General features: G+C 30.6%; 2 protein-coding genes across 4 annotated transcripts in view; both read left to right on the forward strand.

Annotated features, from left to right (window-relative positions):
• The window catches only part of LOC121124713 (far upstream element-binding protein 3), a 58725-nt gene that overhangs the window by 31077 nt on the left and 6156 nt on the right, over positions 1-21492 (forward strand). For 2 of the 3 annotated variants that reach the window (XR_011781947.1, XR_011781938.1), the window contains exon 10: positions 90-418. The gene's annotated coding sequence lies outside the window, so the exon portion shown is untranslated. Of the gene's footprint in view, positions 1-89; positions 888-21492 lie in introns of those variants that run through there. The other variant, XR_011781946.1, reaches the window with a different exon arrangement.
• LOC121124391 (uncharacterized) lies at positions 724-18054 on the forward strand. The gene is made up of 2 exons (XM_071891177.1): positions 724-790; positions 15422-18054. The coding sequence occupies exons 1-2, from the start codon at positions 724-726 to the stop codon at positions 15988-15990; spliced, it is 636 nt and encodes a 211-aa protein (XP_071747278.1). The 3' UTR covers positions 15991-18054.

The following is a 21492-nucleotide window of genomic DNA, read 5'->3' on the forward strand; positions in this document are numbered from 1 at the left end:
TTTGGATTTAAAAATTCATAGGGAACATCAATTTCAACAAACAATTTACAATAACGACTTATAAACCTTTATTTATATTATTATAATAGGTCAGCGAAAAAATACTTTTGTATTTTTCGCTTTATTACATCTATAAGAATTGTTACAATCATCTGAATTAGTCCAAGCGTTCTGTTCGAGAAATTTTTGCTAACGGGAATATAACTTTAAAATGCTCTTCCTATGGAAGCCTCTATCTCTATTGGCAAAAATCTCGGACAACCAATTTTTCAGACCTCTAGTGATTGAAAATCTGTACCCCAAACGCGTTGTCTATAGACAGGAACAGGTGGTAGTCACTTGATGTCAGGTTCTGGTTGTAGAAAAAATTAAATGATGGACGTCTCATTTATTCAAATCTTTCCATGGATATTTGTTGGTATGTTATTTGAAGTTTATAACACCACTTTTTTTTAAATCGTAATATATTAATAAATTTAATATAATATACACTACAGGTGCTATATTATAATGCATGCCTGCACTAAATGGGTCCAAACATTAAGAAGAAATGACATTGACCATTTTCAATGTTATTTCTAGCTCTTTCCTTGGCTTGAGAAACCCTGCAGAACTCTTTTCTAGTTTATTTATATATTATAGCGAAATATCCTTAAGGCAAATGGCTTTAAGGCAAAATGTTTTAAAGAAAATTTTCTAATTAAAAATAGTTGAAGGTACCTAATGTCAGATACTACAACAATAGGAGAGAGTGACGCCATTGATAAACTACCCGATAATGTTTGTGTGAGTGAGTGGGGATTAAACGGAGGATAATACTTATAATTAATCTTTTAATCAATATATACATAAATATATCCAAACATGAAAATATAATCATAAAATTACCTTTTGACAAATTTAATTAAAATGTGTTTATGTTCATAATATCTATAAATAGGCTATTTTTGATAAAAGGCTTAAGAAAAGGGAGATTAAGTCTAAGAACTAGTGTTGGTTTGCTATTTGAAAGTCTTAGACCGGTTTGAAACCATTATAATTCTTTCGGTACTTTATTTTCACTTTAAGGAAGTTCGCAGTAGCTTTTGTTTGTATTTATTATTTGTCTTTTATGTATATAAATACAATTCATACTCATTATCAGTATATGTTACAGATTTGATAGATAATATAAAATTTATATTTTAAAATGAATTTGTTTGTTTTCTTATAGGGTGGAGCTTATTTTTTAAATTTGAGAAATGTGAAACTGCGAGGGTTGCAAACTTTTTCTTTTATACTAAAAACATCGTATACAAATTTTGAACGGTTTAAAAAACATTTAGAGGTAGCTCAATGTCTCCAAATTATATAAATTTTAATTTAAATTTTAAAATTTAACTCCAAAAAGGAGTTTTTTTTACCTAAATTTCATCTAAACACTTCGTGTTGCAACAAATCTTATGATACAAGAAATTTATCTGAATAAATTTACTATCGAAAATATATTATAGTTTTTTAACTAAAGTTTTGTGCTAATTTGTCAAAAAGCGCAAAGACTTGCATTTTTTGCTGTTATGCCCATCTGATGCTCTTTAAAAGTAATGATATTCATAATAAGAATTTAGGTGTCCCAAATTCTTAGCAATTATTAGTTTATTACTCGAAATAGAAAAATCAGGTTAAGTTAGGATAAATTTGACCTTTTTCCAACCTTTTACTTATGTTTTTTGCAAATAAAAATATTTAATAAGCTAAATCCATTTAATAATTGAGTATTAAGAAATACACATTGCATGGATGTTCCCCTTTTTCTGACCTTGACTTGATCTATAAAGTTTTAATAGCCAAACTTTAACTAATAAGTAAAGTAATTGAACTTTAATATATTTTAAACTAAGATAAAATCTCTGAGCAGTGCTATTTTGTTCAAATTTTTTATGACAAAAAAAAACGTGATCAAATTCAAGGCATGTGCTTTGACACAAAAAAAATCAAATTCAAGGCATGTGCTTTGACACAAAAAAAATCAAATACGGGTAGAACTGCTAGAGCTTGTGTTCTTTTTCAGAAAATCTAGGAAAAACCCTTTTACCTCTCGCATGTAGACACCACTTTATGGAATTAATCAGAAGTACAGCATTTCAGTCGTCATGTTTTAGAACTACATCTTCTCCTGATTTTAGAATGTTGAAAAGGTTTCAAGAAAAATGGTCATCCATTAATACATACAAGTATGATACTGGAATTGAAGATCTTGAAATAGCTAGTCTTGTAGAAGATGTGCGACAAGAGTCCCTTTGTTATTCGAAGAAATGTATGGAGACAAATCTTCCTTGACACGAATATAATGAATTCCTTAACCTCGCAAATATATTCCTTGGTGATGTGCATCCACGAGGTGTAAAATTTATGTCACCTAGTTTCTATACACCACGCCCGATGTCTATCAAAAGTTTTATACTCTCTAAAAATTTGGATGTTTTGATCAAAATTCAAATTGACAGCCAAAGAGGAGCAAAAGTTATGGAATTTTTGTATTTATAATGAAAGTGTATCTCCGAGCCATTATGTTTGCTGCTCAAGCCTTAAGTGAACTTAATAATTACCTGAATTTAATAAAATCCCTAATAAAAAGTAGCCATCATGAGGGGGTTACATTTATAAAAAAAAATATTATCAAGCTCTAATTGAAGCAGGGTAGCTCTTTTATTCATTTCATTGAATTAATTTTTTGAAAAGTTATGAACGGACAATTTTATAAATTGACTCGCCATCTTCTGTGGAGCACACTGTTTAAGTAGATGCTTGATCGATTCACTTGCGTAAACGAAGCATATCCATGCATGTCAGGCTTCATCACTTTTAATGACAGAGCTGCATTTATCCCCCCCTCAGTTCTTGTTCTTAGTCGGAAAGAGACACTGACGTCATTTCTTCTTCTTCCTCGAACGCCATATTAGTTATTGTTCAATGTTATAAATGAACTTTTAAAAGTTCGCTAGTGAGATTTTCTCTAGAATTGTCTACAATTCCTAGGAAACGATACATTTTTTAAATAATGATGTTGTATAAATGAGAAGAATGAGGCGTAAGTTTGAAGGATAAGTGACATTTTTTCAAATAAAAAAATGGGCAACTCACATTCAAACATAATTTGTTTTATTTTTCCTTAAAATCATTATAATCAATTATTGAGCGTAAAATATATTATTCAATATGAGCATTTACACATGTCTAACCTGACATTTAATTATAGTAAATCTAAGAAACTCCAAGGATCTTGGTTAACCATCTGTTAGTGAACATAGGTAGAAATTATTCCGATGTAAACTCCCCAAGGGGCTTATTGTAGAAAATTTGATAAAGGGCATGTAAAAACCCCCAAAAATCAGATGATAACCCTGACAATTTGATAACTTTTGAAGAGATGAAAATCCTGTGTATAAAGGGCATTGGCAATTGGCAAGAATTACTCAGATGTTGATCCTCAATTCTACTCTGAGTCCAACAAGAACTTACAATTATCACTCTGCAACAAGTTCTCAGGGTTACGCTCCGCTTGTTGCTCGCTCATGATGATGAAATGACTAAAATATTAGTATTTTTTGTTTTCTATTTCAAATCAATGTATATCGCATCTTAAAATAATAAACAAAGGAATAGACAGGAGGAGAAAAAATATTGATATGGTTTTTATGAATACACAACGTTTGATCAACACATTGTTATATTATTAATATATAATTAAAAATTATAATTTTTATTTTATTTTATTTATAACACATGAAAAGTACTTTTTAATAGAAGATTATATTATTTGAACATTTCTTATCTTTCGAACAGAAAGGGGGAAGGGAAGACGGACAAAAAATAACACACCAAAGAAATATACGGAGAAAAAACGCATCAATCTATGAACAAGGATGATTATTACTAGTACTATAGTAGTCTGAACCTAATGATCGTGGGGACTATTTAAGATGAATGAATAGAATAACATGCGAAGGGGGACTGGGGGGTCCATCATGCATCATTATCCATAGACGGATTCGTCTCAATAGGCAATGTAGAGAAAGCAATCACTTTCCCAATATTTCTGATATAGGAATCCCATGGACGCGGAAGCAGGTGGAATTAATTTTTTGATGAAGAATAAAAGTGCATCTTCGGGTCCTGCGACCCGAAGATGCACTTCCTTGATGCTCATCCTTTTCCAAATAAGGAAGTAAAACTGTCCTACCAATAAATCTGAGGGCAACAATATTTATTTTTATTCAAATTCCCAATCTGAGCCTTGGGACTCCTCTCCAGAATCACGGGAACATGCTCCACATACTTTCGACAGATCTTTCCCCCTCGGCACGGCGCTTCTCATAGGGATGTTCCTCTTTGTAGAAGCACTTCATATTGATGCTGTATTTACCAAAACTCTTCTGTCAAATGAATTTACGTTATGATATTGTATTGATTATGATATATATATGACTTTATTATGATTAGTATAGTTTGTTTATGTAGAAAAGACGGCGGAAACAGAGTATTAAATAAATAATCACTAATCCTTTTCATCATAATGAGAAAATAAACATTACTTAACAGTCCAAGTTTTCTACCCTACCCTATACATATATACTTTTTAGTTAAGCATCCTTTAAAAAAAAAATCTCCTATCTTTTCTCACGATAATTTTTTTTTTCTTTCATCAGTTATTTTTCAAAGTTTTTAAGCTTTACAGTCTTCCTCGCATTCACCATTCACCTCTAACTGCCTCCCCGAATTCCCTCCACAGCCAACGGTTTTCCATCTGAAATATCCTGGTTTTGGAAAAAAATTTCAAAATTCGATCACTTCCATTACCCCTGTTCCCGACCACTGGTCTAGACCAACTTTTAAATATGACCAGACCAGATCAATTTGCTTGTAACACATTTTTCTTTGCGACCGGTTCAGACCGAAATTCTTTAATAAAACGAATTAGTTCGACCTCTTAAAAATTCTTAACGGTCTCAGTTATTTTTGTTGTTGCTCCGACACTTAGACACATGGGATAAAAGCAAAACTTTCTTTGTAAATATATTTCATAGAAGTATCTTTTGGATCAGTTTTGGTATGATTACTTCTTCTGCAGAGATTTTTTGTCATCCAAGTGTTTAGTGCAACTGTAATACCCCTTTGTAACCTTTGTTAGTGAGGATCCTTTTAATAACGTAGTTAGTGAATTGGATAAAAATAAACCTAAAAAATAAAACGTATTTTATTACATGATAAACAGTTGTACAATTCAATTTTTTATTATTCCATTCTTATTGCACTAGTAAATATGAATTAAAATACTAAAAATACTTGTATGAATATAAAATATCGTTAACATTATTTTAAAATATTCTTAACAATATGTCTATGCCGTTTTAACAAGATATATTTTTTATATTTATAGTAAAACCATCAAATTTTTATGTTGTTCTAAAATTTTTATTAAAATACTCGTTACTTTATGGGAATCAAATTAATACCCTTTTTTGACGAGGTTGAGTTTAATAAGTGAGTGAAATAATACCTACAATATTACATGAAAAAAAAGAAATCTATGAAATCAAAAAGTTAAACTTAGTGAACGATTTTTATTCAGAACGTTGAATAAATTCGCTAAACACGGTATTATGAAGATAAATAATATATTTTTTTGCTTTTGTTTTTCCTAGCTATTATGATGACGTCATAGAGGAGCCAATTTAGCAGGAAATTAGATAAAACAAATTGTATTAATACAGAATATAGTATTTATTTTTATCATCAGACAATACTATTCGTTTAAATTTTTAACCTCTGACGATTACGGTACTAAAATTATTTCAAAAATAAATTAAAAGTTGTTTTCAATGAAAAATAGTCAGAACATAAATTTACAAATAAATATACAAAAATGGTGGCCATATGATGGATTTTTATAGGTAGCCACAGCATAAATACGCCTAGTACCTATAGAAGAAGATATAATTCTTGGAATAAATTGAGTTAACAATTGACACTGAACTTGGCTCCGTAGTGACATCATCAAAAAAAGTTGTGCGCTAACGTCAATCAGACTGTGTTGCAATTTTTTCTAGTCGATTTACCTTATGACTGAAAAGTATTTGCGATAAAATGTAGATTCAAAGGAATAAGAAGCTTTTTTTTTTATAAATCTTGGGGTGTATAATATCCCAGTGCCCTAACAGAGAGTTAAACATGTACAAAAATAACCGAAAATTCATCCTCAAGGAGAAGCACCATGTTTAAAACATTCTTAATTCATATGTACCTGCTATAATGAACATGACATTTTGAGTAAAGCCACGCACTAAAGGGCGTGACCAATTAAAGCTTCAAAAATATATTTTACGCTTTGAAATCGGGTTTACTCAGACCTATGTGTAATGTTGACACCCCAGACAAATGTTGATGACCCAAACTAATTTATACTTGACATGAATTATTACCTTGAAAGTATGCAGGTCGTTTAAAAAAAAATTAGAATGCTCTCAAAATAATATTATTCTTATAAAGGGTTTTTGACATATTAAATAGTAAAGTATACTATTGCGAACACGCTATTTTAAAGATGGTCAATTAAAAATTTAAAAGATTTTGTTTATGTTAAAATTCTAAACTGAAACGGTCTACTATACATTTATAATTGGTTATTTCTATTGTAAAACCTCCTGAATACGACATTTTTTGTTGTTTTTGTCCATTTGATATATACAGCTGCACCCCCCTTTTGACACTCTAGAAAATACAACATATAATTGATCATGTGAAAATACTGATTTTGGCAATTTATATATATATATATATTAAATGTCTGATCTTGTGATGTATTTATTGCCATTCCCATTGGCAATGTGTCATGTTCCTTCTTCAACCATAATGAAGATACATACTAAGACTAACTTGCTAATCCTCTTCTTCTTTTTCAATGACTTAATTCCTTTTTTTAATTCGTAATTAATATACGTTCTCCCTTTCTCCGCGTACAATATATCTATATTTTTTAAATTTTAATTTTTTTGGTAAATATTCGAATGGTCAACCCATATCTTAAGAAAACTTTGATATACGGCGAATCGATCTTCTTTATGAAAAAGATCAATTTATTAGCGAAAAAACAGAAAAAAAGCTTCCAGAGCTCAGGAATTTGGTTTCAATATATATAAACAATTGCTCGAGTCCAGACTCGTTTCTTTTTTAATGGATATTTTAAATAATTTAAATTTTTTGGGAAAAAATTTCAAAAATTCAAAACATTAAATTTTTTTCAAAAATCCATAGCTATTCACAAAAATTTTAATTTATTACAAAAAAAATTGCAACAATTAAATTTCAAATGTTAATTTATTTAATAAAAATTAGCATTAATTAAATTTCAAATGTTAATTGTTTTGAAGAAAATTTCAAAATTTAATTTTTTTTTGAGGGAATTTTATAAATTTCAAATATAAATTTTTCGGATTTAAAAAAAAAAAAAAAAATCCTTAACTATTCAGATTTTTTTTTTAAATCCATAGCTTTTCACACAAAATAAAATTTTGAGGACTATAATTTCAAAAAACCCTAGCTTTTGACAAAAAAAAAATTAAATTTTTTGCTTTACTGCATAATTTGCATAATGACGAAAACAAATTCTAGTTAAGAGAAAACATTCCTTCATTTGAACAACCCATGCGGACGCTCCTGATAATTGAGATCGGCATCAGAGTAATACTTACCCATGTCCTTGTTTATCTCCTTCTGCCCCCTTTTCACAGATGCTTGTAGCTCATCTAATGAAACGGCACGACAGCTAAGGTGCTTTCCTTCAAAACATTACTTAATTTCTCTGGGTCAATATGTTGATTTTCGGTTAATTTTTTAACATGCCCCAAAAGTATGTCAAAGTGATTTTCATCACTGTAAAATTAGTTGATTGTTGATAAAATCCCAAAGAGGATATGAAACGGTACCTAAATGGATACATAAATACTTTCTATTAAAATATTAGACCAAAACTTGATTTATCCCACGAATCGTTCTTTGTGAGTTTTTGTTTTTAAAAAAAATATTAGAACAATATTATTGTTATCATGTCCATTTATTCGAACCAGTTCTTCCAATGGGTGAAAAGATCATTAATAGATATCTGAAATTGATTTAAAAGTTTGTGAATGTAAATTTAATTTAATAGAAAAGGATATAGTTGTAGTTTTGAAAAACGTCATATCTCACACACATATGTATTTTTATGTTTTATTATCCTTTTTTTTTTTTTTTTTTTTTGGGGGGGCTACAGCCACTCCAGTCGTGTGTTTTAAAGATATTTTTTTGCTTATGTTAAAAAGTATGTCACTTTAAAAGTGTTGAAATAAATTATAGTGAAAAATCCAACAAAGGTTTTTCCTTATAAAATATTAAAAAGGTTCTTTTCCATACGCTTTGCCCATTTCCCTCGCTATTTGTAAGTATAGATTTTATGAAGAATTTACTTTTTATTGTTATATGTAATTGTTATCACACAAAAGTCGTTGTACGAGAGAGTTCTTTGATAAAGATCTTATGTGGAATCAAAGAATCCCCTCAAATAAGTATCTAAAAAATTGATGTAATAATAATCTTTCCCAAAAAAGCGTTTATGAGGTATATTATGAGCGCTTTAACCTTCGTTTAAATGGATAGATACAGGTACCTTATATAGCCATGTTGTTTTTAATTAAAACATAACAATAGTCAGTCTTCCTTCACTTGATTAATCAATGTATTATTTCGTGAGTGAACATAAAAACAATCTTGAACAAAAATTAAGAAAAAGAGAAAATCCAAATGTATTTTTTTTTATTTGATTAATATAAACAGGCCAATATGGTATGTACATATTTGAGTCACTTAAAGATTTTTAATTCAAACTTCGGGGATGCGTTAATATTTCCAAGAATTTTAGCTATTGTTTAAAACCTTTATTTGGCTTAATATACCTAAATTGGCTCCGATATGACACCTTTTAACCATAAAATCTATTCATTTCTAATTTTTTATTGTGATGAGGAATTTTGGATACTTAAAGTTTGATTAATATATTTTTATAGTTCTTATTAAACCAAAAGGATTAATAAGAACAATTAGTTGATAAAAATGGGAGATAATTTGTAGAAGAATAAAAATATGGCGCGGCAACATATAAACAATCTTAAACAAAAATCAATAAAAGTAGAAAAATCTTATATATTTTTTACTTCATATTTGAAAATTTGAAATTTGAACACTTACTGATTTAATAATGAATGAAGGTTGAGTTGTTAAAATTAATTCATATTTTGATATATAAAATCAGAATCACTTAGTTATAAAACAAAGCAAACAAGATCTCTTTAGCTTACGTACAAGTCAAGAAAATTACATTGGAACGTGATCAACGAATTTCCATTTGTGCAATCCAAGCAGTTGGGCGTCTCTGGGACCACCTTTTACGCTATCCGCATTCCAAAACGTTGGAGAGGAAGAATGCCTCTCTCAAAAAGGCCAATCTGGATCCGGAGGAGTTAAAAAAACAAGATCCCGGACTAATCCTCTCAAGTCCATGAAGCCTCATGCAAAAGATCTTGGAATTTAAAACCAGACTGTCCATAAAACTAATAAGAAACTGTGTGGAAAGAACCTTGTGAGAGTACTTTTGACACCAGCTATGAAAGAAATCGATCTCTTCCGTTGCAAGACTCTTTTGAATGAGTATCTTGAGTTCTTTTTAACTCTTTTTTTTGACACTTTTGACCCTACTACAACCATAATACCAACCCCTCGACTACACCTCTTTGCCAATAAATTGATTGTAACTTTTTCTATTTTACAAGTGCACCGTCTTTTTTTGTCGAAACCTTGCAATTGGGGCAAAAAAAAAAAAAAAAATTATCATAGTGAAATAAAAATTTCCTTCCTCAGTAACGTGGTGATTATCATCATCAACGAAAAAATATGGCCCAATGATCCCTCCAGCATGAATTCCACACAAAGTAGTAATTTTTTCTGGATGTAATGACGTTTTGTGATGCACTTGTGGATTGATACATGACCAATAACGCAAATTTTACATATCAGCAAAGCCTTTGAGCCAAAAATGAGCTTCATTCACTGAAAATGATTTGACGATATAAATCAGTTTTTTTTATTACGGTTGTATTGATAATAAATTTGAATAATTTGCCATTGCTGATCAAGTATATTACTTTGTTTATTTATCAAAAATAATACATTATGAAATAGCTATGGCGTATCAAACGAAAGGAGAGAATTGACAGCTGATAACAAAATATTTAGGGGATTTTTTGTGTAGGCCAGGTAACGCCGTGCTTTATCTCTTTTTTAGCTTCTGAATTATATAGTTGTAAAAAATATGACTGTAAACAAATGCTAAACTATTTTTAGTTGAAACCAGAGCAGGTTTTTTTAAAATTTAAAAAAAAGTTTTTATTATTATAATATATTTTGTGAGAATGTTTAAATTGTGTGTGCTCACGAAAGACGGAGTGTAAAAATGAGGATTGGTTCGGAAGTTATAAGTCTTGTTTTTACTCGGAGTGGAATCGAGAATGGACATGGTAGTTATTCATGCCTTTATGTGGTTACAGATTGTGATTTGTGTTTAGTTTCGTTCTCCTCCTTTCCTTGCAGTTAATATTATAATCATTTATTACAGGTAAGCTGCTTTCTTTTCACACATCTTAAAATTGTCAGGGTTAAAACGTTATTTTTTCTTATTATTTAGCAGCAGTTCATTTTTTAATAACTCTACTTGATATATATCATTAGTTCCCATTGAAATAATCCCAGATTACTTTATTAACGGAACGAATATTTAATGAAAATTCACTTATTGTAGCATCATTACCAGTACGACTATAAATTCTTCATTTATATATTTGATCTCCTTTCTTTTGGTTTGCAACTTGTCAAGAAAAAAAAATCCAACTTTTAAAAGCTATTCATAAATAATTTAGACCTGTTTCAACTTTTCTCAGTCTCTTCTATATCAAAAACTCGATTTAAAAATAGAGTATACAACACATTACTCATTTTCAGCAAAATTTTAATTTTACCGAAATCTGTAAGTCTTGAGGAGATAACGTCTAGGTTTAAAGTGGGTGAGTTCATGAATGAGAGAAAGTAACTCTGAGGATTGGTTGGGAAGTTATAAGTGCGAGTCATTTTTGGACTCGCAGTAGAATTTAGGATCGATAATGTAGTAATCCCTGCCTATATCATTCATTGCTAAATACGTTGTGGGATTTAGCATTTATTTTCTTCCTTTCACGGTAGATTGCAGCTAATTAAAAAAAAAAAAAAAAACCGTCATAACAGCTAAGGATTTCTTGTCCAGAATGTTCTTTAAATTGTCACGATCACCACGTTAATTTTTCGTTTCTTTGTTTTAATATACAAGCGGTTATATTTTTACAACATGTTTTCTTGAGAAAAGAACGTCTAACTCTAAATATAAAGGCTAACGAGGAATGGTCATGAATTAGGGAGAGTAAATACAATCATTTATAGTGAAGTTATTACTATAAGCCCTGTTTGAGTCTGATTAGAATAGAGGAACGACATTGTAGTAATTTATGCACATGTTCTTACTTGATACGGAGAAATATTTATCTATATTTCCAACCTCTCAGGGCTGCATACACCTGATCTAATAAAATCCCCTCAAAGCTAAGCTATTCTCCTCCAAAAAATTATTTAAATGGTATATTGATTTACATTTTCTATTCTTTTTTACATGCCCAAAATGCTTAAAATTTACAGCTATAAAAAGCTACATATACTAAGGCATTGATGAAATAACTAGTTTTTTTCAAGGGGTAAGAAATTTAAAAAAAGTATTAAATAAATAAGTATACAAACTGCTAATAACTATTAAATGGAGCCACTATCCTCGGATATGTAAACAAACGAATAATTAATTCACGCCTATATGTTAAAAGTATAACAATAGAAGATCGTGCTCTCTTTGTAATTGCAACCTGAACAAGATTCTTATTTATCCAAAGCTGTTATCATTTATCATGAAGAGAAAACATATAAGTATAAATTAATCACTAGAGCGTGAAAGAGTAACACTGATGATGATCTGGATTGCTATAAGTATGAGTCCTTGTTGGACAGGGAGTAGAATTAAGAATCGAAATCAGAGTCATTCTTGTCTATATCATTGCTAGATAAAGAGCAGAATTGCATTAACGAGAGTGGTCTGAAAAGTTTCCCACCTAATAAAAACATTTTTTTTCAAATATTTTACGTTATTTTTCAACATAATCTCTTTGTATTTCAACATACTTCTAGGAATGCCCCGATCTCTGTAATCCTTCCCAATAGTACTCGGCGGTTTCCTCTGCAAAATAATTGTTTACGTGACACTTTTGTTACTCTGAGTTGTATTGACGAGTCAAATTTCAACACAACAACAAGAGGATTCTAATTTTTGAGTCCTCACCCTGAGAAAATGCTTGATCTAGATGGATCCCAAAGATATATTTGGTGTAGATCAATCTCCCAAAATAAAAATCGGTCTCATTTAAAGTTCTGTTTAGACAATTCTATTGATGAACACTTGCCAAGTGTTTCAAAATTGCGTACATTGGCCTACAATATCGCCATACGAAGTGAAATGTTCTTCATAAATAAATTTTTCCACCTAACAAAGATACAAAACATTATTTCTGAATGTATTTTTCGCGCAATTACTCCGAGGTGTACTAACTTAGCCGTGTCAAATTTTAGCACAACAAGTCTATATATCTTTGCTATTGTTTGAATGTATTTAAAGATTAAACTTTCAAAAACAAATATTTTATGACAGTTTGATACTCGATTTGGTCCATTTCCACACGGGCACGTCCAAAATGGCTGAAACTTTCCTGAGTTACTGTCAACAGATGCTAGATAGATGTGGCCAGTGTTGTGTCTGTCCCTATTTATCTGGACCAGTCCAGTTTTAGGATCCTTCCTTAGACCTGTCGATCATTGGAACTTTTCATAAAAATATAGATGATTTATTTACCCAAATAAGATATATGAAATATGTACTTAAAATATTATTTTGTTACATTGTAATGCAATATAATACGAACATATTATATTGTTACTGTTATATAAGTTATATAAGGACCGACAAGTGGGACTGGACTGCGGTCCTCGGTCTTAAATAAGGACCGAGAAACAATAGATGTGACTACCTTTTATATAAAAGTACTGCCATCTCCACGTTGAGGTTGGAAAATTTTCAGACCACTCTCGTATTTTCTTCGTTTCAAAGCGGCTTGCAGTAAATCTAATGTAACGTCATGACAGCTAAGTTGTACTCCTGCCAAACATTATTTAAATGGTAAGGGTGAGCACGTCAATTTGTTGTGTGTTTTTGAACATACCAGACGTAATATTTTGTTAAACTATATATTAGTTAAAATAAAAAGTTCTGAACGTTTTTCGATAGATGTTTTTAGAAATTTTAGAACTGAGGCTAGACGTTCTCGAAGAGCATTCTAATTTATGAGTCCTCAATCTGTATTTTTGTCTCTAACTATTTTTTATTTTATAGTAGGGATATTTAAAGCCTAAAATATGCTAATTGGAGTTCCAGAAATATGGATGACATGACATGGCGGTACGTTCAGGAAATTACAAGTGTCTAATAAGGGGCAATTTCTTAAAAAAAATGATTTAATTGTAACTTGTCAGAGAAAAATAATCTCTTTTTATGACGTCATAAAAATAGTAAATAAATAAGTAATTACATATTATGTAGGAATAAATGTAGGGTAATTTACCTAACAAAACTCCACAGAAAAGTCATCGTATAAAATATTATAATTGTTTATCATTTGCCAACTAACGGGAAAAAAGGATTAATTGAGTAGACTGTTTATAATTTGTATGTAGTTATATATTAGTGTTGGGGTAGGCTGAAAATAATAGACCGGTCTGAGACCTTTATGATATTTAGTTAGTGACGGGAAGATTAATCGAAATCGGAAATATGAGAATCAGGTGTTTTTTTCTAGAATCGGCATCGGGAAAATAATGTTTAATTTGTGATTGCGAAATTTTTCTTTGTACTGGAACATTTAATATTTGAATTTTTTTTTTCAAAACATTAAATTTTTTTATAGTGATGTGCCTTGAGCAAAACTCGTTAATTGGTAATTATGAAGTAAATAAAAAAGACATAAAAAACTCGACTCGTAGGCATAAAAAGCCTATGCCACTCGGAATTCGTCAAAACTTGGGATCTCAGTTTTTCTTTTTCGAGCCCTTTATATCATGTAAATCTTCCCAAACTGACTTCTTTCAGAGGCAACTCTATGTTGACTAATGTGAAATGTGTACTCTAAATCCCAGTTTGTTTTAAAATTAATAGTTGTTTGAATGTTATAAGTCTTGGGGGAGTACTGGATATTGCTTGGAATTTTACAGTTTACTAAGCACACACTCAAAAGTCATCCTCAGACCAATAGACATACGACAAAATTGAAGTATTAATTTAGACTAATGAATATTTGTAAATGTATGAGGGAGCGGCCGCTATTAAACATAAATTCGAATGTTAAAATCTGATTTTCACTGTACTAGCTACAAATTCGTATCCCTTGAGATTTAAGCTTAACTATAATCATCATTCCTCTTGCAGCATTTCAGTATTTGGGTAAATTAACTTTGTAACTATCTTTTTTGTTTTGATTAAATAGTAGTTAAATCTTGAAATAAATTTATTGCTTAATATTTTAAGATTTATTGGTATTCGATAAACAGTAATAATTCATTGGTCATAAAAAATTTTAATCATGAGGAAAGTAATGGTGAAGTTTGTGACTTTAACAGTACTTTTTATCTTTTCAAGCCAATAGTTGAACCACAAGATTTGACAATTGTCATCCTTGCATATCTTATAACTGTCATAATTCAGATTCTGAAAATCTTTTATCTCCAAAAACACATACTCTATGCAGTTGAACAATTGTTTCATTAATTCTTTAAAAAATATTATTTTTTTGAGTGACGAATTTTTTAGCGAGAAAAAAGTGTAAGAGCGAGTAAGGAGTTTTCAGGCGAATAAAATGTTTTCAAGGGAGTGACGAGTGTTCAAGCGAGTATAGCTCGTAATTCCACGAGTTTGTTTTTTTAGAAACTCGAAAATACTCATGCAGTAAAATTCAGCTCAGGGGACAAGACTAATTATTTTTGTGATTAGTTGAGCATTTTTGAAAAAAAATTAAATTTCTTATTGTATATTTGAATTTTTTTTCAAATAAAAATTATTTTTAATTTTTTTTTTCAAAAAAAGAAATACCACAAACCAAGCCCCCTCTCTTTAATATAATCCTGTGGATGACCCTTATAGTAAAATAGTATTTTTTAACTATTATTTAAAATATTAAAGAATCGGATCGGTACTTGTCCATATCATTCCAATGGCTGCTTTGGGCTTATAAACCCTCCATCATCATTTTTCTTGGAGATCTCATAGATGAGGCGAGTACCACAGATGATGAAGATGTTTACAAGAGCTATGTGGATCGGTTTTATAGTATCTATTCCAAGGACTCTGCTCCTCGAACCATTTACATTCCAGGGGACAATGATATTGGAGGAGAAGGTCTGGATATGGTTACTGAAAAGAAATTGAAGAGATTTAATACTTATTTTAATGGATGTGGAGCTTTCTTCCGAGTCTCTAAAAGGACCCAAGTCTTAACATATGATCCCTTAAAAGACACATTTCCCTTTATAAATAAAAAAGACAGCAAAGTTAAAATCTTTGCCTCTCATAGACCCATCACAACGTTGATTGAACCAGAGGACTATCGCTTCAAGTTTGCTGGGCGTCCCTCAGTCATTTTCTCTGCTCATCATCACTATGGATCTGTTTATAAACTATTTCTACAATATAAACTAACATCGCTCATTTTTACTAAAATCGCATTGGAGTCGGCATCGGGATTTTTCTAAATCGTTCCATCACTATACATTGTGGAACGAATTTATTCGGTCCTTTAAAGAATTTCTTTCTGGAACAGCACTATCTCACTAACACTGTATTTTGTTGTCAGCTGTTGATGTTTCTACTTTTTCTCATATATTAATATTATGAACCCTGATTGAGCAAATTTAAATCGCTCTTTTTATTAATAATTGCACAGTTGGGAGAAGTGGACTAAAAATCAGATAGTTACCAACTGATTTTGATAACTTTTTTATTTTTCTTCGTGAAAAAAAGTTCGAAGATAAAAAAACAAAAAAAAAACAAACACTGGACAGCATGTCAAAAGAGAAATACTCAGTCTCGATAGGTCTCTTTTAATACATGGTCTAGACCTATTAGATATATGAATTTTGATAATATCAGTGGTGTTTCGAAATTGTGAACGTCGACCTACAATGACGTTAAAGTTAAATGAAGTTAAATTGTTTGCATAATTCATATTTATACTTCTCAAAAATCTGAAATGGTGAGAACATTGCAACCTAGGTTCAGATCAAAGAAATGAGTCCACGATTAGAAAACGTTTAAATTACTGTCTACGGTTTGATATCGTGATTTAGACTATAATATACATAGGTCCAAATTGGCCAAGAAAAATATCTCAAGATCCAACTGAAGATAAACTCGTTCTTGGACTGAGCCACAATACTAAATCTAGATATATACAGGGTGTTAAGATCAAATTGGCGTATTTTTCATAAATCTTTAAATTGTCAGTGTGGCTACATTTTTCGTTGAGTTTACTTGAAAATTGGCTGGAATTGTATATGTGAATCTTAATAAATAGCTAATTTGATGTAACTGTCTCCAGCATTTATCACGGTCTGGATACAATCCGGGAAGTAGTGGCAGGCGTTGCTTGTGTAGTTCATTAGCATACTGGTCCTTGTCTCATTGATTGAGGTTGTCACAGACTCTTTGAAGTTCGATTTGTTTTAGTTTCAATGAAGCCCCCAAAAAATGATCCATTTTATGAAGATCCAGACTACTGGGGCAACATTTTCTACCTAATGAAGTCATAGCAGTGCTCACTCAGCCCTTTCAGTGAACTATATGAGACCAGATAAGGTGCAGAGTCTTGTTGCTATACCAAAGACCGATTTCCAATATAGTAGATAAAATTGGTTCATAAATTAAGAGCGAACAAAATGGTCTTATTATAACAACCGAAAAAATTATTCATCCATTTGAATAATATTAAATTTTATTCTAAGGCTTAAATCGAGGTCTGGGCCAAAATATCGAATTCATATCGGTTTATAAAAAATCATTTAAGACCGAATAAAAAAAAAGTTCGGTCATGGACCGAGTCTCAACACTAATGGTTATATATATTTGTGATTAAATGGACGATGATGAGTATTATATATATATAGAGGCCCTTCATCAGCGCATAGGTAAATTTTTATGACTTTATATTGTTATTTAAAAAGATTTAAATTTATTGTTTCTGTAGTGAGAGCTTCGTTTCATGTTAACTGGATATTTCTCATTCGATTGCTGGGCAATTTAAATTATGGGGTGTCCATTCATGACGTCAGACGCATCCTCTCTCACAAACGTATAAAATACATTTTAGAACGAGTAAGAAGGATTATATATAGGAATGATGAATTTGAGTACTATTAATGCTTCAATTCTATTTGATCTAACTCATAAGAATACGAAATGTGTTCAAAAAGTAAGGCAACTTTTCAAATTTCACGGGCAACGTATATTTGGTATGCTAGGCTTTTTTATTTTTGGATGTTAGTACATTCGAAAAAGAATGTTTTTGCGAGGTATAATGGTTAGAAGTATTTTGCGTTTTCGACAATTTTTATTATACATCCTGGGCTCTTCCATTTGGACGATTGGGCTTTGGTTTCGATATCATAACCATAAAACTCCTGAGCCGTCATTATTTATAACCCTTTTGAGCAAATCAGGATAATCATTTATGTCTATCAACAGCTCATTAGCGATGCTCATGCGACGATTATTTTGGTCAAAATGTGGTTCGTTAACATAAAAATAATCTTGAACAAAAATCAAGAAAGTGGAAAAATCCAAATTTTACAACATATCGTGGTGTGAAGGCAAATTGCCGTAACTCAAATATTTAATTAACAGAATTAAGCTTCGAACCTCTATTCCTTATTTCTGAATAATGATGATTTCAATTTTTTTAAATCTGTATTTTATTTAAGAAACTTGTATTGTATTGACCCCGATATCACAATTTTAAAAAATAATTCTCAATTACGAATTCTTCTATTGTAAAATTCAATTTTAGCCTATTTATCTGCAATTTGCATAACTTGTTGTTACTCGTGGCTTGCTTTTGTATTGATGCACTACATAGTTGGTTGGGCATAATGAAATAAAAGAAAAGTTATACCATCAATATTTTATGAGAGTCCAGATACGTACGGACACAATATATATTTATTTATTAGTTCATTATTTCCTCCCTACTTCTTTTATTGGTCAATTCAAACCCCCACATTTCTTTTCTTTTACGCCATTTTCCCCCACATTACACTGCTATTATTTACTACATACATGTACGTTCAACATAATATTAGGTCATAAATCATAATGTACGAAAATAGAAGAATTGAATAGGCGGGAGGAACGTCCTTGTACCTTCCTCTAAGGACAAAGTATACGTATACACGGTAAATACAGGGGGAGGTAGGAAATCCCGCCTGAGTTCGTGTGTAGAAAGAAATAATATTTAAAGAGATAAATAATAAAAAAAACAAGATTTCCTAATTTTCAAATGTCTCTCTTGACGTCATCATCATCTCTCTCTTCTCTCTAGTGATATTTATTTTTAAAAAAATAAACACAAATACACATTCACATTATATTTTTAACGAAAATAAAAAATAAAAATTTAATTTCTTATGTTTTTGAGGCTGTCAGGCACATACAAATCTTTAAGATTATAAGTGATTGAGTAAATATATATATAATTTACTTTCATAATAATATATAAAAAAGATAATTAGAAAATAGGAACAAAATCTTTTGAGTTTTTTTCCTCTATGTGGGCAATACAAAAGCAGGCTTGAATTGTTTTTCTCCAAATTGATCCTGAAATATATACAGTTGTATTCTTTGACTAATTTTGGGATAATTCCAAGCCAAATCAATCACTCAAAAATAGCACCATCTTCGATTTTTATCAAATTTAGCACATATATAAAATTTTAGGTAAAAACTCCAAAATCCAAAATTTTAGCCTGTTTTGTCCTACAGTTCAGGATTTGGAAGTTTTTAGAGATGCATTAGATTCCACTTAAATAGCATGGATGAAAATGTGGGTGTAGGTAGAGCAAATTTCTGGGTTTATATACTAAATATTATACTCGGGTTTTTGCAATATGCATATATGCTTGGCTTTTAGCATGTAGTAATTAAGTAGAATCGAATGCATCTCTAAAAACTTGCTGTATATGTTTATGATATATTACAAATTAACATATAATAAATTTGAGTGAAATTGAAAATGTACATGTCGTATTGTTTTGAGGTCAAGATATTGACCTCTTGACCGTAACTCGTTTTGTTGGCTTATACAATAAAATAAAACGATCGAACAAAAAAACAAATATCTATTAAATGGTTTTTAAAGTAGATCCATATCTTCAAAGAGAGTCAAAATACAGCCATTTAAACATAAGGTAGGTGTGTAGACCCTGAAAATTTAGAAGCCTCTAAATCCTGAACCGAAGGACAAACAAGGCTCAAACTTAGGATTTTTTAAGCTAATATTAAAATATGTGCCAAATTTGAAAAAAACAACAACAACATATAAGATGGTGCTGTGAAAAATGTAATTCTTTTATTTGATCTCACTTGGAATTGCACTTTCGTCAATTTATATCAACAAATTCTGCAAATTGTACTTTAAAATATAAATTGGTTGTCACAATGCATTAATACAAAATTGATTGATTTCATTTGAAAAGCCATATTGGGGCCATTATAAATTTTTCACATCAACAAATGTTCTCGACTATATTCAACTTTCTAGGTTATCTACAATAATCCAAGAAATTTGAATAATAAGCTTATAATTGACTCAAATAAGTCAATAAAATATTGAGCTGTATGAACATTTAAAATAAGGAAATAAATTTGAATTTTTTCCTTATATTGGTTTTTGTTAAATATGGTTTATATGTTGACGCACTACATTTGTATTATTCGATCAATTATCTTAAATTTATATTAACAAATTGTTCTGATTATTTGAGTGTGTTTCAAATTATTGGGTGGTCCACTGAAATCTGAACACTTACTAATTCAATCATTAATGAAGGGTGAGCGAATGAAATTAATTCATATTTCGATATATTAAAGCATAACTTTGTTAGTTACAAAAAGAAGCAAACCTGAAGCTCTACCTTACGTACGAGTTGAGAAAATGACAATTGAAAGTGATCAATGAATTTCCGTTGGCGACTTCCAAGCAGTTGGGCGTCTCACGGACCACCACCTACGCCGTCAACAAGTCTGAAACGTTGGAGAAGGGCTCTTTCAAAAAGGCCTAACTGGACTCGGATAAGTTAAAGAAAACAGACCAGACCTATCCCCTGAAGGCCACAAGGGTCCATGCAAGTGATCTCTCGTTTTCACACCAGACTGTCGATATAGCTTGCAAAAAAGTAGGTAGAAAGAACCTTGTGAGAGTAGAGAGGTCACTTTTGATACCAGCAATGAAAGAAACCCATTTTCATCGTTACAAGACTCTTTTGAGTTTGGTTTAACTCTAATTTTAACAACTTTTAGCTCTCATACCAACCCCCACGACTACACATTTTGGATGAATGTCGAGGAAAAGGCCTGCAGTGTCCGTCATCCATACACTAAGGTCCTCAAAGCCACTGTCAACCAGTACTGGGACGCCATCACAGAGTTCTAGATCTGCAGTGGGTGCCAGGCTTTCTACCGCCACCTGGAAGCCATTATTGCCGCTAAGGACGGCTACATTAATTATTAAGAGACTCAGATACACATCAATTTATAGTATTAATTCTGTTGAAATTTATTGGTAATTAATAAATTATATCTTGTTGAAATTTATTGTTAATTAATAAATTATATCTTGTTGAAGTTTAAATTCAAAGTACTCAGATTTTAATAGAACACTCAGTACACATGATTTAGTCAAAATTGTTTTTCACAATTGAAGGATGAGAAATTGATTGATCTAATTCGGAAGGGGCCATCTGCCAATATAAGCCCCTTAAATAAAACAAAGGATTACAAGTTAAATTCATAGTTTATCGACAAATTGGAATAAATGGCGTATAGTTGACTCAAGTATGTTTATGAAATATTGGACTATATGTAAATATGAAGTAAAAAAATAGTTTGAATGTTCTACTTTTTGTATTGTTCAACATTATTTTTACGTTGACCCAGAAATTTTTTAGTCTTCGACGAATATTTCTCAATTTCGATCAACAAATTAT

The sequence above is a fragment of the Lepeophtheirus salmonis genome, chromosome 9 (genome assembly GCF_016086655.4).
Source record: "Lepeophtheirus salmonis chromosome 9, UVic_Lsal_1.4, whole genome shotgun sequence".
In the NCBI taxonomy this organism is placed as follows: domain Eukaryota; kingdom Metazoa; phylum Arthropoda; class Copepoda; order Siphonostomatoida; family Caligidae; genus Lepeophtheirus; species Lepeophtheirus salmonis.

What these genes read in the sequence shown, in the direction of transcription:
- LOC121124391 (XM_071891177.1), top strand. Translation starts at nt 724, where the DNA reads ATGTCAGATACTACAACAATAGGAGAGAGTGACGCCATTGATAAACTA. An exon ending in ACCCGATAATGTTTGTGTGA is followed by an intron (nt 791 to 15,421) that starts GTGAGTGGGGAT and finishes AAAATATTAAAG; the next exon opens with AATCGGATCGGTACTTGTCC.